Here is a 21,137-nt window from a genome sequence, read left to right as displayed (position 1 = left end):
AAAGTTCCTAACGATCCCTAGATGTCGTTTTTTCTGACTTTTCTACTTTAGTTGACCCGGTACGATGTAATTGAGTGACGCGTCTTTTCTCATCCATTTGTTTTAAAGGCTTTGTATTAATCTATTTTTAATACTGCTGCTAACAAATGTTTCTTTTTTTGTTTGTATTTTCTTTAAACTGACTTCTTTCCTGTGTAAACCTGATAACGGAGAGCTGTTCCGCTATATAAATAAGCTATTCCGCCCATCGAACCGACTCTGTTAATTAACTATACACATTTTAACCAGTTGTAAGAAAGTTAAGCAACTCAGAACATTGAGACGAAAGCGGGTCGAATAGGTAAAATCACTTCCGAACAAATTCTTTAAATCGCTGAATTAATAATTTCAGTGATATTATAATGTATTGTATTGTAATATTTATTATATGCATTTGTGTTTATACTCATGCAAACCCGCTATTTTATTATTATTTTTTCTTTGTTATTTGATAAACATAAATTAAGCGTACAAATTATTGTTATCGAAGTGGGATTTTCGCACTACAACTAAAAATAATATTACCATATATTTAAACGAAATGTTTCTAAAACCAGCCTAACGAGTATATACTATACATTAATCTCGCCAGACAATAAGAACTTATAATTACATTCACTATTCGCACAAAGAAATCCAAACAAAATAAATGTATTAATGCGAACCCAAGCAATTTAATGCAGTAGAAAGACATTGGAGAAATAACAATGAGAAATGATCGTCAAATATAAATTCAATAACGTACAGACCAATACAAAAGCGGAAAGGCCTAGCTATAGTTTCACCGGCAGCATACTAATGGGAATACCTACTAACGATTCTACTCGGAAATAATTAATTTGAATTCTGGATTAAGGTCCACAGTAGTTGGATATCCGGTGAAATGGAGTACCAGCTAAATACTGCTTTGCGACTAACGCTGTCACGCATTTGAAAGACAATTTTTTTTCTTCAACTGTGTTGTTCTTGTGAAAACAATTTACTGGGGTACTGCAAAACTTGGCTCAACACCACACAACATTTATACTCACAATATTGTTATGGTGTAGGTGTTATTGTTTAAAAGGTTTTTTTTTATTTTTGAGGGTGGTGCGGTCGATTTTCCAATGTATTTAAATAAGAAAATCGCTTGTTTCTTTGTTCACCCTGTATATTGACTGTATAATAATAATCGTAGTTTTAACTGTTAGGAAAACCGCATTTCGCTAAAAAAAAAATCTGTATCAATGTACCTTGGAAAAACCAAGGTTTTTTTTACAATCCGCCACAGAATAAATATTGTCGATTATTATCTAGTATACTTTTTCCAACATAAAACTGTAATTGTAGCCAGCTTTTACAGTGTATATAGTGCGACTATAGTTATTGATAAAATGAAACAATTACAGTCAATATTAGTTTTCGGCCATCCCGAAGCGAAACAAACAAATAAATAAGCCCTTAATGAAATGTGACATTTCTTGAAGTAATAAAAATATATTGTTATAAGATGAATTTGGGTCCCAATATTGTATTCCTATTTTATTGAAATAAAATAAATTATGTTATTTGAGTAAGCCCACGATCCTTCACGTAACATAGACCAAACAAAGAAAAAACGTATTGAATGTCCTGACATAATATATTTGCCGAATAAAATAGAAATTATAAAAAATAATCATTCGGTGTAATATAATATAAAATACAATGCTTAAAGTAATAAGTTCGCACACTGAATAGGAAGTCTAACTGCGATATTAAAATTGTTTATTAGTGATAAAATAGCTAAGTGGAAGCTATAATACACGCATGTATTTAAACTAAGGCTCCCTATTTCACGTGAATCACGGCTCACGGATTCATGTGAAGTTAATCACGGTTTTATAAGACCCGTGATTGGAAATTGTCCGTGAATTTATAATTTTATTCACGTGAATAATATTAATATACATGATCACGTGAATTTCGTACGACGAATTCTCGTGAATTAAACCATACGGGTTTTCTATTACTTTTATTCACGTGATCACGTATGTATTACTTCACGTACGAAACCGAGACCCCGAATTTAAACATTATACACACAAAAGTCGAGTTTCAAACATAGGAACGTTTTTAAAGTACTCACAACAAGACTATTTACAATAAAAATGAAAAATAAATTGTCTAAGAGAAAATGTCCACCAAATAATAACACGTTTTTATTATTTATTTGTCAATACTATTTCAAGTATTTTCTTCAGAGTAAAACATTTATGTTTGCATATAAGTTTAAACAATAAAAATGTTTATCGGTATATACTTTTGAGTAACATATCGAAGAAAGTTGATACTTACGTATCAACTTTACTTACGCAAACCTAAGTCTGCTATACCTATACATTAAATCCTCCGATCTACTAAGTGTAAAAATAGCGTAGCTGTATTATGATACCGTGTAAAAGAAAAAATTACCAATTACATTTTGGGTATACTAGCCTAATAGTCGTGACCGACGCGACCCAACCGCATGATTAAGTCAAGTTTGATTGCAAATTTGATTTTTGTCTTCCCAATTGAGATCTCAAGCTAAAAACAACTTGTTCTTCTTTGCCGCTCTTAAAAGCGCGAGCAGATTAAATAGTCTTTTAAATAACAAAATGCGACGCAAATAGACACCCACTGGTTTTGGATTATGTAGCAACCAACGATGTTTGTATCAAGTACGATTGAGTGAACAGTACATTTCTGCAATTGGTATATGCACGTGTTTGTAATAGTGGATTAGAGAAATGTTGTTTTAAATAAGACGTTTTCGTTTAAGTGTACAGAATATATATACAAATGTGTTTAGAATAATATATAAGGTAATACAACTGAACATTGCGGCGTTCTGTAAGCATACTGTGAAAATATTTTCTTTATAACCTCAGGGCTCGGTCGATTGCACAATTCGAACTTCAACGTTCTTTCACCCGTTCGCATAAATCACCAACTACTGCGGTCAAACAGGGTCGTAAATTGTTGAAAGCTTTTTAACAATCCATAAGTGTCGGATTGGCTCTAATAATCTATTTTTGATATTTGTCTAGACGAAATCGCGATCAAATATAACTTGAGAATAAAAAGATAGTTCCGATTTATACCACAATTACCATAGATTTATTAAAATTTATCCTAGGAAAATTATTCTTGGTTCATTTTTCAGAATGTAAAAAAATTTTATTTTAAATAAAGCTGCGATTGTTTCCTATTTGTACAGTAACCTAGTTTTACGTTGGCGGTTGTACCATATTTTGATTCTAAATAAATATTTCAATAATTATACTCTTATATTGTTTCATTCGACAGGTTTTGAGAAATTTATTTTTGAATCATACTTTTTTATTATATTTTTATATTAATTTATTAATTAACATTTTATTAATTATTTATTTATTATTTAACAAAAGTAGTTTTAAAGATACGATAAAAATGTTTAAGAAAATGTCACCTAATTTTTTTTACACTCATATAGGTAATAAATGCAAGTATATGTATTTAAATAGCTGAATGATAGAAGGAAACAATAATATGCATTATTTCTCAAAACGAAGACGACAATAATTAAAATTAAAATGCTTAACAGTCATCCACTTCAATAAATGGCAAGGCATTAAAAATTGTTCAGCTTATTCCTAGAAAGCTGTAAGGATTATATCATAAGAGAGATAGAGAAATTTATACAAATTGTATAAATAATTTATACGATAATGTATTGTTCTTGTAACGCGATTAAAACTAAAACGTCGTTTTTAATTTTAAATTTATTTGTAAAATAAATGTATTCAACTGTACAAACCATTACGACAATCGAAATTCACAAACATTATTCGCAGAAACTAAATGTTGTTCATTGCAACACAGTTACTGGGATACATAGAGAATTGATTAATTGTACATACTATATTATATTAGGTAATTTTGTTAGTATATACATATATATATATTATTTTATTGATATTTGTTTTAGTAAAAATTATTCTTAAAAGTCATCAAATAAAATAATCTTATTCTTTGGTTCTCTAAAAGTTGGCTTTAAAATTGTCCTCTTGAGAGGGTCTAAAAACATAATATATAACTGAACAGTACCTGTAGATTTACTGATAATACATCATGTAATTTATAACAAGTTTTAAAATTATATTATTGCAGTAGTTTTTTGTTTTAATAAAACTACTGCAATAAAATAAATATCAGGTAATTTTTAAATGGTTATACTGTAAGAGTTACTGGTTAGTATAAATTTTAATCTTGACTTACAGTATTCGCTTTGAACGGTTTACATTTTGGATTATGCGATTATCCATCAACTTATGATGGATTAAATTAAAAACTATGTTCTCAATTTGAATAATTGCAATAATTAGGTACATTTTGGACCAAAAAATTCAAAACTAGTCTAAGCAGTTATCCAGTTATATATTTATGTCGATATTAAAATAGCCCTAAACTGAGTAAAAACAAGAATTTCTAGGAAACTGGACAAACGAATTTGGCATATTTAATGGAAAACTGTAGAAAATGCTGAGAAAATCAAACGGCCAAGTCATTATCATTCTATGAGCAAAACGAGGATTCTTTTAAGGGATGTTTGAATGCACAGGAAGGCAAATGTGGTCGAAACTCGACCGAGAAAATTGGATGATTGATTTGTATTAATTTCAAGGTGTCGGCAAGTATTGTTTTGTGAATAGGAGTAATGGTAGTTTTCTTGTAACTTGTAATATAATTACTGGGAAATACGATCCAGTAGAATAACTAAGATTTAGTGTAATTTAACTGCAGTAAAACAACGCAACGGCGGTTGTAAGAAATAAACGGTTGTAACAAAATGTTAACAAAGTCCCGACAGAAATCATACCTCTTCAATATTAAATTTAACTGTTCAACAAAGGCAAATGAAACAGATATAGCGGTTTTGTTTTGTTTGGTAATACCTGGCTACCCTAACCAGTAACTGGATATAAAAAACATATATTTTATACCCTTCAAATTTGTTAAAAACGAGTTACCTGAACGAATTTTCAAATAATTGACCAATTAGCTCTGTGCATACTAATATTGTTAAAGAATTCCTTTTTTTTAACAGTTAGACATCATAAGCTGTCAAATTCACTAGTTATTTTTTTTCTTTCAAATGTTTATAACAATTTATAATCAAAAAATATAACTTATTAAACATTCAATAAAAAAAGAAAAATCACTATTCGTTATTTATGTATTCATAGTTTCCAACTACGAATTTTAAATGTTTTTATTTATTTGATTATGTACTTATGTATAGTATTTTAAGATTTTTGTTTTAAAGAAATTCTTTACCGTCCGAATGTAGAACATACCATTAGTTAAGGATTTAGGTGATTTATAAGGGTCGGCCAAAAGAAGTAAACCTCTTTTAAAACCTTTCCAAAACATCGAACAACAACCACATAAAAAACGGCAATAAATATTACGGTAGGTATGTACTTTTTAAACTTTATAATTAACTTTGAATATAGTTTAATTGTCTCAATTTGTTTTTTGTATTAATTGATAGTTTGATTTATCGAACTAATATAAAACATATTATTTATTTAAAAATAAAGACTATTACCAACGAATTTAATTAAATATATTAAATGTAATATGTATAGTTACGTTTTTTATGTATGAATTTTTATACCGTAAATGGGTACTTGAATCAGTAATTATTCAGTTGTATTATGACCAGGCCAGACTGGATTTTAATTTTATAACTTATCCGGACAGGGTTAAAAATTCAAAAGTTAAAAAAAACCAAACAGTAGCATTTAACTAATAAATTAAATTATATGGAAAAAAGATTAATCTCGATAAAAGTTAAGAATACCTTAACACGGTTTCAAACACGGTTTTCTTAAGACACCGTTAGTGTAAAATTTTTAGCATTTAAAAAAAACCCGATTCTCACATTCCAAATATGTTTTGTTAACACTTTTTGGAAAAACTTTTAAAATAGTTATACAAATTCTAAACGTTGTAACATCGGCGAATTTCGAAGGTCACGGCCTTTATTAAGAAAGTATTCAAAACTCAATTAGTCGAACGTCGAAGAAATTTAAATAATGCCCCACAAACTTGTTGGATTGTGTTTCTATAAAATATGTTCTAAGTTAGTCATCGAGTTCAAGGTTATACGATTTTTTTTTAGTTTAACTAGAAAAGAATATTGTTAAATTACAAAACTAATACCGACCTTATTGTACATAAAATATTAGCAAATTATTTTATTCCCGTCACGACTGTATACTGTTGTCAGTAAACAATAGAAAATTAATAACTGTATTTGTATAGGATTTTCGTTAAATGGATTTTCGTACAATGATACCGCGTTTGTATCGAAGAAATTCTGAAGACCTTAAATAAATAGGTACTGGTAGTCTTGGTTAATATCGTGAGAGGTTCAACGGAAGTGGTAAACAAATAAGTATAAAAATACTCGATAAGCTTATTCAACGAAAAACTAAAATCTCAAAAGTTACTTTTATAGTGATTTGAAATTTGTACCTTAGCATTTAATGAAACAGACAATTCGAAATTCATTCAAAGTATAATCTAAAAGTTTTAAATACAAAAATTAATATTAATGACAAAACCTTGGATATGACTTTTCTATATTTTAAGCGTGAAAGTACTTAAAGTAAGATGGAAGGAGTCGCTGCGCATTTGTTAACCCTTTTAATTGGATATTGGAGAAACTTTGATGTTTTGTTTAATACAAATTCAACTAATTAAAATTTAATCACTTATTTATTCATTTTTAAGTAAAATTTCCCAACCATATAGTGTATCAGTGTAACAAATATCATTAATTTAATTATTAAAACGAAATCGTCGACGCTTTTACATAATTATTATGTCACAATACTTGACATTCGCGTTATTTACTGTTTCTCAGTGTCTACTATTCACAGTCTATACATTAGGAAATTCATTAAAAATAATGTAACACGCGAAACTACCAGTATTCGTTAATCAATTGAATTAGCCTAATTAAACACTAGCCTACATATTGCAATTATTTATATATATATATATATATATATATATATATATATATATACATTTGATATATGTATATCAATCAATTAGGTAGTCTATAGATCTTAGTTTATAGTCGGTCGAGTATTTTATTAGATGAAAATAATGATTAACACCAAAGTAAAAAAAAACATGTATAATTTTTTTTTTTTTTGCATAAAATGTTTATATTTTTTTTTTATGTATAATGATATTTTTTTTTAAACTTGTTTCTAGCAAAATGTGTTTTATGCGAGTTTCTCGATTCAAAATTACATTCCCCTTGTCAACTACTTTTAAGTAATATTTCCAAACACTTGACAGTATTCGGATTCAGAAATTACTTTTAAGTAATTTTGTAAGTCTTCGAACAGCAGGTATTATAATATTATAATACATATTGGCTGTCTTTTGTACATATTTTGTAACGCGAGATAATTGGATGAAATGAACAAATTGAACGGCGCGCTGATTATGCAATTTTAATACACCCTTGTTTTTTGTACGTTTATAACAGCTATAATAGTCATTACGGACAATGCGTAGAATGAGTAATAAACTGTCACTCGTCACAAGAAAAATAACAAAAGTGCTAAGAGTTGAAAACTTTCATATAAATTGTATAAAATATAAGATTTGTACCATTATTTCTCTCTTTCGCCATTTTGGAAAGAAACGGCAGTCCACGACAATAACTAATTAACGTTACAGCTAAACAGCAATAACCATCTATATACAGTCCTTCATTCTAAAGGTGTTTTATATTAAAATGGATTCTCGTTTAGCTACATTATCTATGTATAAAGCATTACTCAAGTTGCCGGTTTCCGTTTGTTAAAGTATACAAACGAATCGTTTTCTCGTTAATTTTTTTTAATTTATTGTTAATATTTGTTGTTATTTTTACATAAAAATATAAAAGAGTATATTTATGTATTTGTTTGTGTTGTAACTGCTAAATTACAATATCGGTATGCTTAATGATTGTTGAGTTTTTAGACATATGAAGGGCTGCGGGGAAAAAAGATCAATGTCAATTTTTTAACATTCTGAGAAAATCATGTTTTTAATTTTAAAACGTAATACATTTTGTCTAAATTTCCGGCGATCGTTACTCTCGACTAATCTATTTGTTTCCTTGGTTCGAGCGCATAAAAGATACAATACATTAATACAAATAATTTGATACCAAAATCTCATTTTAAAAAAAAATTGACAATGATATTTTTTCCCCGCAGCCCTTCATATATTATGGTAGCATGCAATGATTAAATTCGAATAGCGAATCATAGGAAAAGTGACAGGGATCAATTTGTACAGGTTAAATTATTCACAAGTATTAAATAATCAATTTTTACTGGCAGTAAACATGAATTTCACGGACTATAGGTTGCAACGCGTTAGGTCAACATATTTCATATTGAATGCGATCTAAATTGAAAAATTATGTAGGTACGATTTTTTGTACGGTACAGTCCATATAAATCACTTGAATAGCAAATTATTATGTTAATAATAATAATACAGTTATATTAACAGCAACAGCATGAATCCTATAAATCGCACCCGTGGGTCGGTCAGTGGCGTTGTGTGTGGGATCGACTACCAAGCCTCAGTGAAATGAAAAAAAGAAGCCTTTTACTCTGCTCGTTATGCTTTTGTTGTTGTTCAACAGATCTACATTTTTGACTTGGCATCGGTTTGAGTAATGAGAGTTCGGCTAGGAAATACTGATTTAATTCGTTGGGTCGACCAGAATCATTTTTCTTGTTTCCTGTGGGCTTTTCTCCAGACATCATATTATTTGAAGTCAACGAGCGACCGACTAACGCAAAGGAATTCATTCGAACGAAAAAAATTTAGTAAGTACGTGCTGTGTTATAATGGCACGCTGAACTGTATTATAAGACCGGTTGATTCAATTGAGATCTGAGTCGGTTAGAACCCGGATTTTGAAAATCTCAATTATTTTTTTTTATATTATACAAAACTTCGATGTTAAATCCGACTATGACGGTTTGGTATTAAAAAAAAAAAATTCTAAAAATCCTGGTTTTATCCGAATTTGATTACAAGATGTGTTTTCGGCCCGGCGATAATGATGTATTACAACCAATGAAATAGTGGACGAGAATTCTTTTGAAACGCGTTAAAAAAAAATAATTAATACAATATGAAACCGAAGAGAGAAAAGAGTTAAAAAGGCCGGGAAAAATCAGTGCAATATCAGTGTAATATATAATATAGTTCATTAATCCTCTGGGATTTCATTCGGGTACATCGGTCGTCCATTGATCAGACCTGCCGCATATCTGGAATACTTTGCATTTGCAATCAGAAGTATATTATACATACTGCTCGGTATGTATTAATATTTAATACTGTCGATACAGCTTTAATGATATTTGTTAAATACCGAGTCGTACACAACGCAAATGGAATACGTAATTTATTATTGCCTATAAAATAATAAGTGATTACTACACATTTTTTATTCTTGTACATATATATTTTATTTCCTATTTATTGCTCAAAATTAATAAATATAAATATATGTTTTTTTTTGCACTCGACCTTTATGTAGCGTTAGGCAAAAAAACTACTTGACCAACTGATCTTTTAATTTTCCAACCGTTATATTATATTTTGTAGCTTATGCGTTGTGACTGATAAAATTCTTATTAATTATTGGACTACTTTGGCTTGAAAAATATTTCTTTAGTATATAATTCTTCAAATTTAATTGCATGTAAATAACGCATAAACACAATATATGTTTAGGGCTGTGTTACTTTAACTAAGAAATATTTTTAATTGAAAACTGTGTATGATAATTAAATGTAATTTTAATTTTGACGTTTTGCTTCCATGCTTAACCGTGTATATTTTGATAGAATTAAAATTCAACTACGAAACATTTTATACATAGAATTTGATCGATTTTAAGTTGTAGATATGAATTACCACTCGTTAGGAACCATTCTAACAGGTTAAGAGCCAAGGATATTTCACTAAAACTTCTCTCTGGACCAAGACATTTTTTCAATGTTATACTCATAATTTTATATTACTACCAGGTTATGTTTAGAATTATAATATTACTTATCAGGTTTCAGGCGGACGCCGGTATCCGACATGGCCTAGGAGGATTAAACTATAACCAACACCGGCGTCCGCTGTGGCACTGAACTTGTTAATCGTAGAATCGTTTCGGCCAACCTGTTGACGTTATGCTATTCTGGACAATTAATACTTACACAACACTACTGTTGTGTTGAAAAATGTCGTTTCAAATAATGAAAAAATATAAAAACTGCCGCATAATTCAACAAGTCGTTCGTACAGAGACGTATATTCCGAGTGTATTGTCAATGTACATTATTATGTATTCGCTGTATACAAAGCATCGGATCGTTTAAAGTAGTAAATTCTTATTGCGGTTCTCATCGAATATTATTACACGGTGTTACCGAATTTCGATTCGAGCACGAATTTTCATGTGTGCCCTCGCATGCAGATTTTTTTTGGGTTGGAAGCCTACGTCCCTTGTCCTGTTTAACGGGTAGTTTCGTTTTGCGGACGTATACCTATTTCGTCTTCTTTACCTTCTAATTTTTTTTTTGAAAACTACCATGTGTTTGCCGCCGTTATACAAACGACGTCCAATAAAAATCGTCTCGCCGCACGGGTTAATCCTGGGATATGGTTTTCACACTCGTTTAAAAAAAAAAAAGGAAAAACAGACGGTCGCGAAGTGGAGGGAAGGGAGAACATAATATTTCTCCCGAGACTTTCTCTTCTCCTTATTCTTTCGGTGTACAGTGCACGGCTCGCCCCCGCGGTCGTTGCCGCCGGTCATTAAGTAGCTCCTCTATTTGTCTGAACAACCTCTTTTGCTTAGTTTTTAATGGACACTCGCCGGAGCTTTTATAATATACTCTCCGCCCTGGGCTTTTGGTTTTGGTTTGTTTGCCGGCTTTTAGATAACCGCCACACGGAATACGATATCAATCGGTTCGAGGTCTCGTCAAAAGTCAAGAACCATCCGACCGCGGTTGTACAGAAATAAATACTGGCATTCGTTAAATACAGCGTAATTATTATGTATTATTATTATCGGTATTATGCGATACTAACTAAGACATTTGTGTAATGAGATTCGCGCGCATAGGCCTGCGTGTCATCCCAATATAATATTAAATATCCATTGGTTAATCTACCTATATAGGATAAATATATGTACACACTGTACACGCCTATTAAAAACTTCAACGCCAACGACAACCAATAATAATAATAATTGTGTCTCAATTCTCATAAACATGGTATTGAACAGTCCAAAACACAAAAACCCTCGTTTACTTCATTTGTTGCCCTTGTTGGTACAATATAGGAATATACAAATATACATGTGTATATATATTTATGTATTGTAAAATCTATTTAAACGCAATACACTCATTTTCTCGGAAAATCTGATTACAATTTTCAAATTATCTCTTTATGGATTAATATTTTTTTTAGCATATTCCAGAGCACTATCGACTTTTGAATCTTCAATGAAAACGAATATATTTCATTAACTTTTTAATATAAAAATAATTTTCTGTAAATTTTGATCAGTCTAAAACAAATTTTGAGTAATTATTGGTTATTGAAGTATAAAGTTTATAACGGGAGGAAAGACGGAGGGATGTATTATTTTTGAATAACACTCAAGTCATCGTTACACTTACCTTCCTAAATTTTAAACTATAATAACTTTGAAATTAATTATTCAAAACTAGTTAACCGTTAGTAATAATGTTTAGCAAATTATGCTTGTTTTAAAAAAAAAAATAATTAAATATTATCGAGAAATATAAGCGTTTTACGTTACATGGAACACTCTGTACATTATTTGTTCGTAGTTATCCTATACTTGTTAGTAGCGGAAAATAGAAAAGGAGCAAATTCAATCATATATATAGATAGAATAGGAATGATGAAAAATGAAAAGGTCCCTGGGATTGATGAAATAGTTCCAGGAAAATTTTCGGACCGTAAAAGAACGAAGGAAATGAATTCTAAATTAGGACAAAATATGAAGAATTGAGAAGTTTTTTACGGAGATACCAGTATTATAGGAATTATGAAGAACAGCAGTATGATTGGGGTAGAAAATGTATCATCTCATGATGGTAGCGTTGGGCCTTAAAGGACCATTAAGCTTAAAAAAAAAAATATATATATATATATATATTTAATATATTGTTGGTACGCTATCATAAGCAGACTTAAATAACACACCGTTGAGTTTGCCAATCGTAATAAACTAGTTTTTCTTCGTAGAAAACAATGATAATATAATACATTTGTTTTTTAGTGGCAATGCTGACACGGCAATTCAGAAACATACAATATTTTTTTTACAAGTTTTGTTGAGATCCAATTGAAAATATTTTACAGTACAAAAATATGTAATACAAATTCGATACCGTGTCTTTTCTGTAAACTTACGAAAACAAAACTATTTTATACATTGCCGTACGATATCAGCATAATATTATGTAACAGATAAAACAATGACCCGTTGTAACAAAGAACCCATTAGGCTTCGAAAAACGTACACTACAGCAAAATGTTTTTGCCCTTTTCGACATATTATCTTATATCGAGCACTTCCGACTTTACAGCGGTGTGCTTTACAACATTCCACGGTAATTTAATTTAAAATGTTTCCGGCATGTAAACGTCAAGTCAACCACTTGACGTTTACATAGTTACCTAAATAAGAATAATAGGTAAACATATTATAATGTTAGAGATGTCGGCCTGTGTGTCTTTGATGTTTTAAAGAGTCGGTTTATTACTCGTTCATAAGCTTATATTCAACGACTTGTATCAATTATGTATGTATGTTGCTGTTGTATAAACGACTGACTGTTGAAAAAAAAGACATTATAAAAGCGCATTAGAAGTATAAAAATATAATAATTTCGTTTGGCACGTCCAACATATTACACATAGTACCAAAATCAATCAACTCGACACACACGGTAGGCGGCTTTTAAAAAAAAAAATGTTTTTTTTTTGTAAATTACACTTTAATGTAAAGTGTAGAATGGTTGGGCTTCAACGCAATTACTTTACCATTTACGTGCCTAACAATAAAGAAAAAATACATTTTGTCGTAGAAACGTTGCCACACTCGACGATTTATCTTCTTAAATAGTTCTGCGCCAAGGGTATGTTATGAGTAGATGAATCGGTCTACTCGTCATAATGTATATTGTAACTCTACAATAAATTGCAAAATTTACAACAGTAAATTTGTGGAAGTGGAAGTGCAATCATTCTTTGAAAAAAGTAATTAGTAATATATTATACTCACTTAATATTTCCTTTTATAGTTAAAAAATGTATTCTGATGGAATTAATTAGGCGTTTAGTTGTATTGAATAAAATTAATTTATTGTTTTCTGGAAAATGTCTAGAAAGTTAGATGTTATAAAAATGTTGAAATTAATTTAATGTATTTTATAATATGATGTAATGTACTTATGTAAAGCGATTTATATAGGTTACGTACTAGAAATAGTAGTTCAATTATTAAATTTGTTAAAAATAAAAAAATTCGCTTGAATTTTTAATTATTGTAAACTATTTTTAAATATGACTCTAAAAACAATTGGTTGACAACATGTTACTCTACAAAGTTATAGCAGCTACATACAACTTAAAACAATTTTTTGTGCTAATAATTTTAATTTAGTAAATTAAAAATTGCCTCAAAGGAGAGTTTTTTAATTTAATTTTAGAATTTGTTTTTTTGGAAGGTTTTAATAAAAAATTAGTATCTCTTTGTCTAAAATCACTGTGCCTAATAATATACGGTACTATAGTGTTTTAAACTATCGTAAAACGGGTTGTGCGAAAAGAATGACATAGGGAAGTAGTTAAATTGTTGTTTCTTTAAGTACCAACTAGATAGTACATACTATTTAAAATCGGTAGATGTTCAGATAGATAGAAACAGATCTCACAATAAAATACCATTATGAGTCTATGCGGTCATCGAACAGAAAAAACAGAATTGTAGAAACAAAAGTCGTCATTAATTAACACGTTCTTATAGATTGAAGCATTGTTCTCCTTTGTATTTTCTTTTAACTATTAAACGAGCCTAAACTTGTTAAATTATATGCAGTTGATAAGAAAGTATTCCAAATGGCGAGTGATGAGGGCAATAAAAAAACATTTTTTCCTTAAATTTTTTTTTCATATAGTGTCTGCTTCGTTTTATAACTATCAATTATTAAATCCGATATTTATATTTTACACAATTAATGTGGATAGTTTAGCTTTGCATGATTATATTAATTCCTCTGACTTCTGGGAAGTTGGTTTAATTCTCCGCGAGGGTTTCCAGATGTCACTAATCGATAACTGTTAACGGCTTGTACGTCTAGTTAACATAATGTTAGTGCTAAATCCGCTAGTGAGCTTAATGCCGATTTAGATTATTTTTTTAGTAAATTTCTTTTCAAAATCCTTATCAACGGTATTAATTGTAAAGTTCCTAAACTAAGACTTTGTACTAAAACACCACTAATTATTATGCCCACAATTTCCCTGTTAAATAGTTAGATTTATGTGACCTATATTTTTCATGGGATTAAAATGAATTATATTCTTGTTCTTAATCAATATTGTTTATCAGTATTATTATTTTATTTTTTAATTGAATAAGTTCTATAATTTATTATAGTCTCTACTTCTTGATAAAATAGAAAATTAATACATATTATACATTTAAATTAATAACACTATATTTCATTCGTTGTTTTTTCTTTTGAGAAAAATATAAACGTGCAATCCTTGTAAGTATTATATAATTTACATATTATACTTAAATTTGTAACTTAACTAAAAGAACGCTATTATTGTAATTAAAACCTAACCAAATAGTATGAAGTTAGACGCTTTACTTTGCATACTATTCGCATTTATACGCCTTTCATAGGATTAATACGGTTGTTGAAATTGCGTCGCTAGAATATGTCTTTCCGTTCCTCAAATACAAATTACTCAAGTTCACAATGGTTTTGCATAATTTATGTACAGACAGCCTATAATAAATGTCTTATATACAAACCGATGATGTACATAAAGTTCATCACTGTAGGGCGTAGGCTATATAACTGAATTATTATAACATTGAAATTAAATTTTCGTCGGCTATTAGTGAAATAAATTTATAGTTGAATTACGTGATAATGAGAAAAAAAGACTTCAAAATAACCCCATTATTAGAAAACAAATCGAAGCTAAAGCTAGTTATTGCGTTTTAAAACTGGGAATAATAAATTAATCGCAAAAGTTTATATGATTAAAAACTTAAGAGTTGGAGAAGATTCATACTTCTTTTTCTCTGTTGTCTAATACCTACAGCTTAATGTCGATTTTTGCGTACATTATAATACGACAAGAATATTTACAAAAACAAAATATTACTTTTTACTTGAGTGGCCTATTTTGGGCCGACGCGACGCTGCTTCCTTGTGAGAAAAGGTTTTTTTTAAGTGTTTGAAATCCCGGGACGGGTCGTTAGTCCGTCACCAGAGCTTAACGGAGCCGCATGTGACATTGTACTGTGCTAAAATATACAATTTAAACAACAAAAATTTCCATTTTTGTTTATAGTACCACATCGGGTTAAGTAACGCTAATGCTACCGCGATAGCATGTAATTTGACGTGTGCACTACAAATACAATTATTACTAAAAGGGTTTTACTTGTCATCCAATTCCAGATTGTATGGTTATGATAATTTAAATATTTTATGTTAGTTATTCAGTTTTACTAGCAATAATAACACGACCAAGCATCGTCTACTTAATGAGAACATTTGGAAATCGTATGATATTCTATTGAAATTGATATCAACGTCACGACTATACAAAACAACAATGTGAATTGACAAAGTTAAACAATTCTAGAATCTTAGTGTTCGCATCCGGTAGAACTTTTGACTCACACTCAAAGTTTAGCAATTACTTATCCGGTCTGTTATTAGACAAGATGGTTGTTTTAAAATAACACTTTTCCCGCGAGTCTTGTCACCACTGCCGACTGTCACGTCCTTTAGTATGGTTCATTCCAAATAATCTACCCCATAAAAGTTTCACAAGTTAAGAAAGTCCCGATAGGTTTTCAATCATATTAGCATGAACAATTTACTAGGTCAACCATTTAATTTACATAAAACTAGATGGAATACATTTAACGTGTAATCGGCATTGATTACTAAGTTGAAATAACATCTCAAATGCGGTAATAAATAAAAACAGTGTAATAGTTATTTTGTGCATTTCCTGTAATTCGAATTCAACAATATTTAACGTGTAATCTAAATTTAAATGGCGTTATTAATTATTTTTATATGACCTTTGACCGGTAAATATTATGTAAATATTAGAGTCTCTAATGCAGGGCGGTTTATCTTATAATTAGGTTTAAAAATTCTTTAGCTGTTCTTTAACATTAAGCTATGAATGTGCATATAAATAATCATGTCGTTAATGCAGTTCTCTTTAAGTTCATATAACGCGTAAATGTAGTACAAATGTTGTCTCTTTCATTTACAATTACCCCACTCACTCTAATAATAAAATAAGTATAATCTAACCTAACCAAATTATTGACAGATACAACACTCCTTTTCACAATTTGTTTGTTTCGCCGAGTGCTTTTGCGTAAATTGAAATATTGATATAAAAAAAACTACTTGAAAAAGATTATTGTCTTGTCTACACACTACAACTTAATATGGACGTGACTATAAATAAATTAGTTAATTAAAAAAAACTCATAATAATTATAAACAGTCTTAACGTATTAACGTATTAACGTATAAAGATTTCGGAGTGAATACCAAATAAAATAAAAATATATATACCGGATCTCGCGTGCTCAAATAAAAAAAATGGTAATTTTTAAAACGGTTTGTTAAAATTTAATGAGCCATAAACACGAGCCATTATTTGATGTTTAAGAAACCACTATAAAAAAACGTCTAATGGACTCATTAATCCTTTAATGAACGTTAATACGACCGGACGTTTGTCCCAAAATATAAGGCTACATCAATTTATCTTTTTTATAGAGTATTATAGATTTATTTTTTTATTGAGCGTTCACGCTCGCAATATAAAATCACAAAACCCAAATCCAGTTCTAATACCTTTTATCGAATGCATAAATATGGCAAAAAGTGAAAAAATAAATTAGGGTCAACGACTATTGTTTATTACGGTAAAAATTATTGAGCCCAATCACTGAACACAATATATACAACGCATTCGGATAGGGTGGAAACGGACGGGTTAAAGTATGTACTGACCTGAGATGCAGCCATGTTGCTTACATTTTTATGGAAAATAAAAATGTTACGTTACTTTTCCATGATAAGTATTAAAATGTTATCTCTACAATTTAAGTGATAACACGGTAATATACTTGATAAATCATAGAAAAAACAGTAACTGTTCTCAATATGGCGGCCTCCCACTAATGGAAATTTCCATGAACAGCCAACTAAACGCAATGCGCGTTCCATATATTGAGTTCAGTGATTGTATCTTCGATACGGAGCTAAGAAGTTATGTTTTTTTAAAAGAGAGACAGGTATTAGTATTGGAAGCTAATTGGTTTACCTACCCCTTGTGTGTGTGTGTGTGTATAGTAGGATATAAGCGTAATTGAAAACTGAAAATTATTAAATAATGAACATTGTCGTGTGTCCCGCAGGCGATCAGATTAAATCACCGGAAAGATCCCGTAATAATCCTGGGAGAAGATAATGAACTGCTGGACGATAAAACTGTGTACTCACCAGAGCCCAAAACCTATCCCTTCGCAATGGTCCTCCGACTTCGAGTGCTTCAGGTAAGTTTTGGCATCTGTTTTCCGTACATAAACGATTGCTGTCCGAGCGTGAACTAGCCAATCGTTCAACCGTTAAACATTGACGGCAGCCATTACGATCCTTAGGCCTACCAAAACTATACTATTAATAAATATTCAAAACACAAGTTTGCTTTTATGCGGTCGACAAAGAAACGGATCTACAATAAAAAAAAACGACAAATCGGAAACGCTATAAAAACACCATTCCATTAATAACATTTTTTTTTAGTTTCTTTTTCCCCCACAAACTCTACGGAAGTAGTCGTAAATTGTTTTCATTCCATTTAACATGTTTTATCAACATTTCCAGTTTCTTTTTGCCGGCATTAAAACGCCAAATTTAATCTTATGTACATTGATGCATTAACGCATTACGGATATAACTAATGTATGTAAGTACTAAGCCATTGAAATGATGGCCATAATTTTGAAATTTATTACGACTTAACACTCAAAGCTTTTTATCCTTTTGAGATCAATAATGGTAGTTTTGTCGAGATTGGATGAACAACGTTTACCGGAATTTTTTCGTAATTTTGCGAAATGATTTGCTCATTATGAACGCAAGTGATTTATTCTAGAGTAAGCTGGTTACTCACTTGTCAGCTACGTACCCATAATTAATTATTCATCGGATTCAATAACTGATTGATTAAACGCCAGTAAGTCGATACGTTTACTATTATTAATCAATATTAACATATTTGTATAGCAAAGTAAAACGATGCAATGATAACATTAAATTCATTAACGATGGTTAGGGATAATCTCCGGGATTCATTTTTTCGATAAATGATTTTGCAGAATAAAAAGTAAACAACTGTAACACTGACGAACGATCGGTTTCTTATAACACAAGATTAATTAGTGAACGTCAATTGCTTACGAAGTAATTAATGCCAGTTTGTTTTGTTACAAGAAATAAACAAGACTTTTCCGTCAACTCGTGAAATACGCGATTCGCCGAAATAAAGAACACCAGTTACTTTTATTTTATGCGAACATTTTCAAACTTTTTAGAGTGGCCGGTAAACCGTTAACGCGGTTAAGGGCATCGGCACGGAAGAACAGTTAAGGCAAAGGTTTGATAAAGTGATTATAATATAATATTATGGGAAAAAGCAGACGATTAAAATGTATTGTCACATTACTGGATATGAAACAATTTCGTTGTAGTGCAAACTGTGATACGTCAAACGCACTGAACTCAATATATGGAACGCGTATTCAGATTGAAAAATGTTGCCACCTGGAAGGCAGCTATTTTGTGTACCAATTCCATAGAAAGTAAAAATGCTACGTCACTTTTCCGTGATACGTATTAAAATGTGATGATAACTTCGTCTTTTATTTGATAAATCATTGGAAAAACAATAAATATCACGGACAAAACAACAACTACTCGCAAAATGGCAGCCTCCTATTAGTGGACATTTTCATAAACATCCGACTATAGGCGATACGTGTTGCATTAATTGAGTTCAATGGTCAAACGCAATTGAAAGAATGAGTTCGTATTGTGTGAACAGAAATAGGATATCTATTTGGCAGTTACGTTATGGATCTCGTAAATGGTATGGAAACTAAAACACGAGAGCCAATCTCAAATTCCAAGCTTATTATCGAAATCCCTATTGTATTACCTACAAATTACATGTATTTTGTCACAACGCTTGCGGTCCAATATCTAGTGATAATAAGATACTACCGAGTTTTATTTATTTCGTAATGACCTAACTTAGGCAAGGAGTTGACGAAACCTAGAATCCTATAAACTTAGGCAACAATTCTGTGGCGGTCGTAGCTGTCGAGGAAACAATTTTGAATCTTGTGACATCCTAGTCGACATGGCCATTGAGACAGCCGGTTATTTCTGATGGAGACAAATAGCATGTGCACTTAAAAGTTCATGACCCCGCAACTAGTATAAATAAAATAGAGAGTTGTAAACTGTGATACGTATACCGAGTGACTTGACTGCTCTTTGCACTCTGCAACGCGGTGACCGATGTTTGTGCACGACTTGCTAGATTTTATTGGTTGTGCTGGAATGGCGAAAGACAATTCTGACATTCTGTCAATACATAAAGTGCATAAGTATAATACTGCTGTCTGTGTTTGCAACGGTAAACTGTCTTTAATAAAAATGAAAAAAAATTAGCGTGGAAAATAGTACGAGCAATTTTGCAATCAAAGATGTTTAACTACACCAGTACAGCAATAATACACTCGGACATGATCATGGCATGTATGTTTTGTTATAGTTATGTATCAAGTCTTTTGAATTCTAACTAAGCTGTAGACGATTTGATTATTTAAAATCTTTTAACAAATTTGGAATATGTTGTGTTATAAATATGCAATCACAGTAAAATATTTTACATTAAACTGCTAATATAAACTGAACATGTAGTGAGTTACCTTAGTTGAAAACAAATTATACCAATAAATGATCAATTCATTATAAAATCTGTTCCCTCTTAACAAATGTGCTCGATATATAATCAACCGGTAAATAGTCAATGGTTAATTAATCTGGAAGTATTTCCAATAATTGCTCTAAAGTATTTGTATGTATCTTGGATGTTGAAAAAGGAAATTCTTTTTTTTTCTCCAAAACATTTATTGCAATTGAACGTGTAATCGATGCGATTGCGTTATCCGGACCCCTTAGGCATATTAGTATACATTAAGTTATCAGAATATTTTTTTTTCATGCATTTATTGAACCAACGATAAAACTAATGTTCGATATAATAATATAGATAAGTAGGCGAGCAAAATGATAATATTAATATATTTTTTTTTCTACGCCGGTGGTTTGAATATAAATCTTTTTTGATTATAAATATAAAAAAATAACATTAGTGTCGCTTTAAAGAAGATAACGGTAATATTTTTAACCAGAAATCACTGTACTGAAGAGCGAATAAACGTTTTAACATTACTTGTGCTTAGTCGGTTGTTTAATTTCGTGTGCACATTAATTATTCGTTGGTGTTTCCGTGATGTTCTTACTGTACCTTTCTTCCATTTGAAATCCTACATGAAACGCCAAGGATTTATGTTGCTCGGTCATTTTAGAAAATTAATCATATTACATCCCGAA

The 21,137-nt window shown here is 30.4% G+C and overlaps 2 protein-coding genes across 2 annotated transcripts in view; one reads left to right on the top strand and one right to left on the bottom strand.

Moving 5' to 3' along the window:
- LOC126840832 (uncharacterized) overlaps positions 1-18,048 on the bottom strand; it is a 30,086-nt gene extending 12,038 nt beyond the window's left edge. Inside the window, exon 1 of the mRNA XM_050576795.1 lies at positions 17,955-18,048. The gene's annotated coding sequence lies outside the window, so the exon portion shown is untranslated. The remainder of the gene's footprint in view (positions 1-17,954) is intronic.
- LOC126840831 (uncharacterized) overlaps positions 1-21,137 on the top strand; it is a 56,437-nt gene that overhangs the window by 6,661 nt on the left and 28,639 nt on the right. The window contains exon 2 of the mRNA XM_050576794.1: positions 17,870-18,007. Coding sequence (XP_050432751.1) covers positions 17,870-18,007 — 138 coding nt within the window. The remainder of the gene's footprint in view (positions 1-17,869; positions 18,008-21,137) is intronic.

Source organism: Adelges cooleyi, unplaced genomic scaffold (assembly GCF_023614345.1).
Source record: "Adelges cooleyi isolate 19-005CV unplaced genomic scaffold, UGA_ACOO_1.1 ACOO_flye_CR_arks_rails_tigmint_CR_PRNA_376, whole genome shotgun sequence".
In the NCBI taxonomy this organism is placed as follows: Eukaryota; Metazoa; Arthropoda; class Insecta; order Hemiptera; family Adelgidae; genus Adelges; species Adelges cooleyi.
Note: the sequence above shows the minus strand (reverse complement) of the source record. Positions and strands in the feature narration are given on the sequence as shown.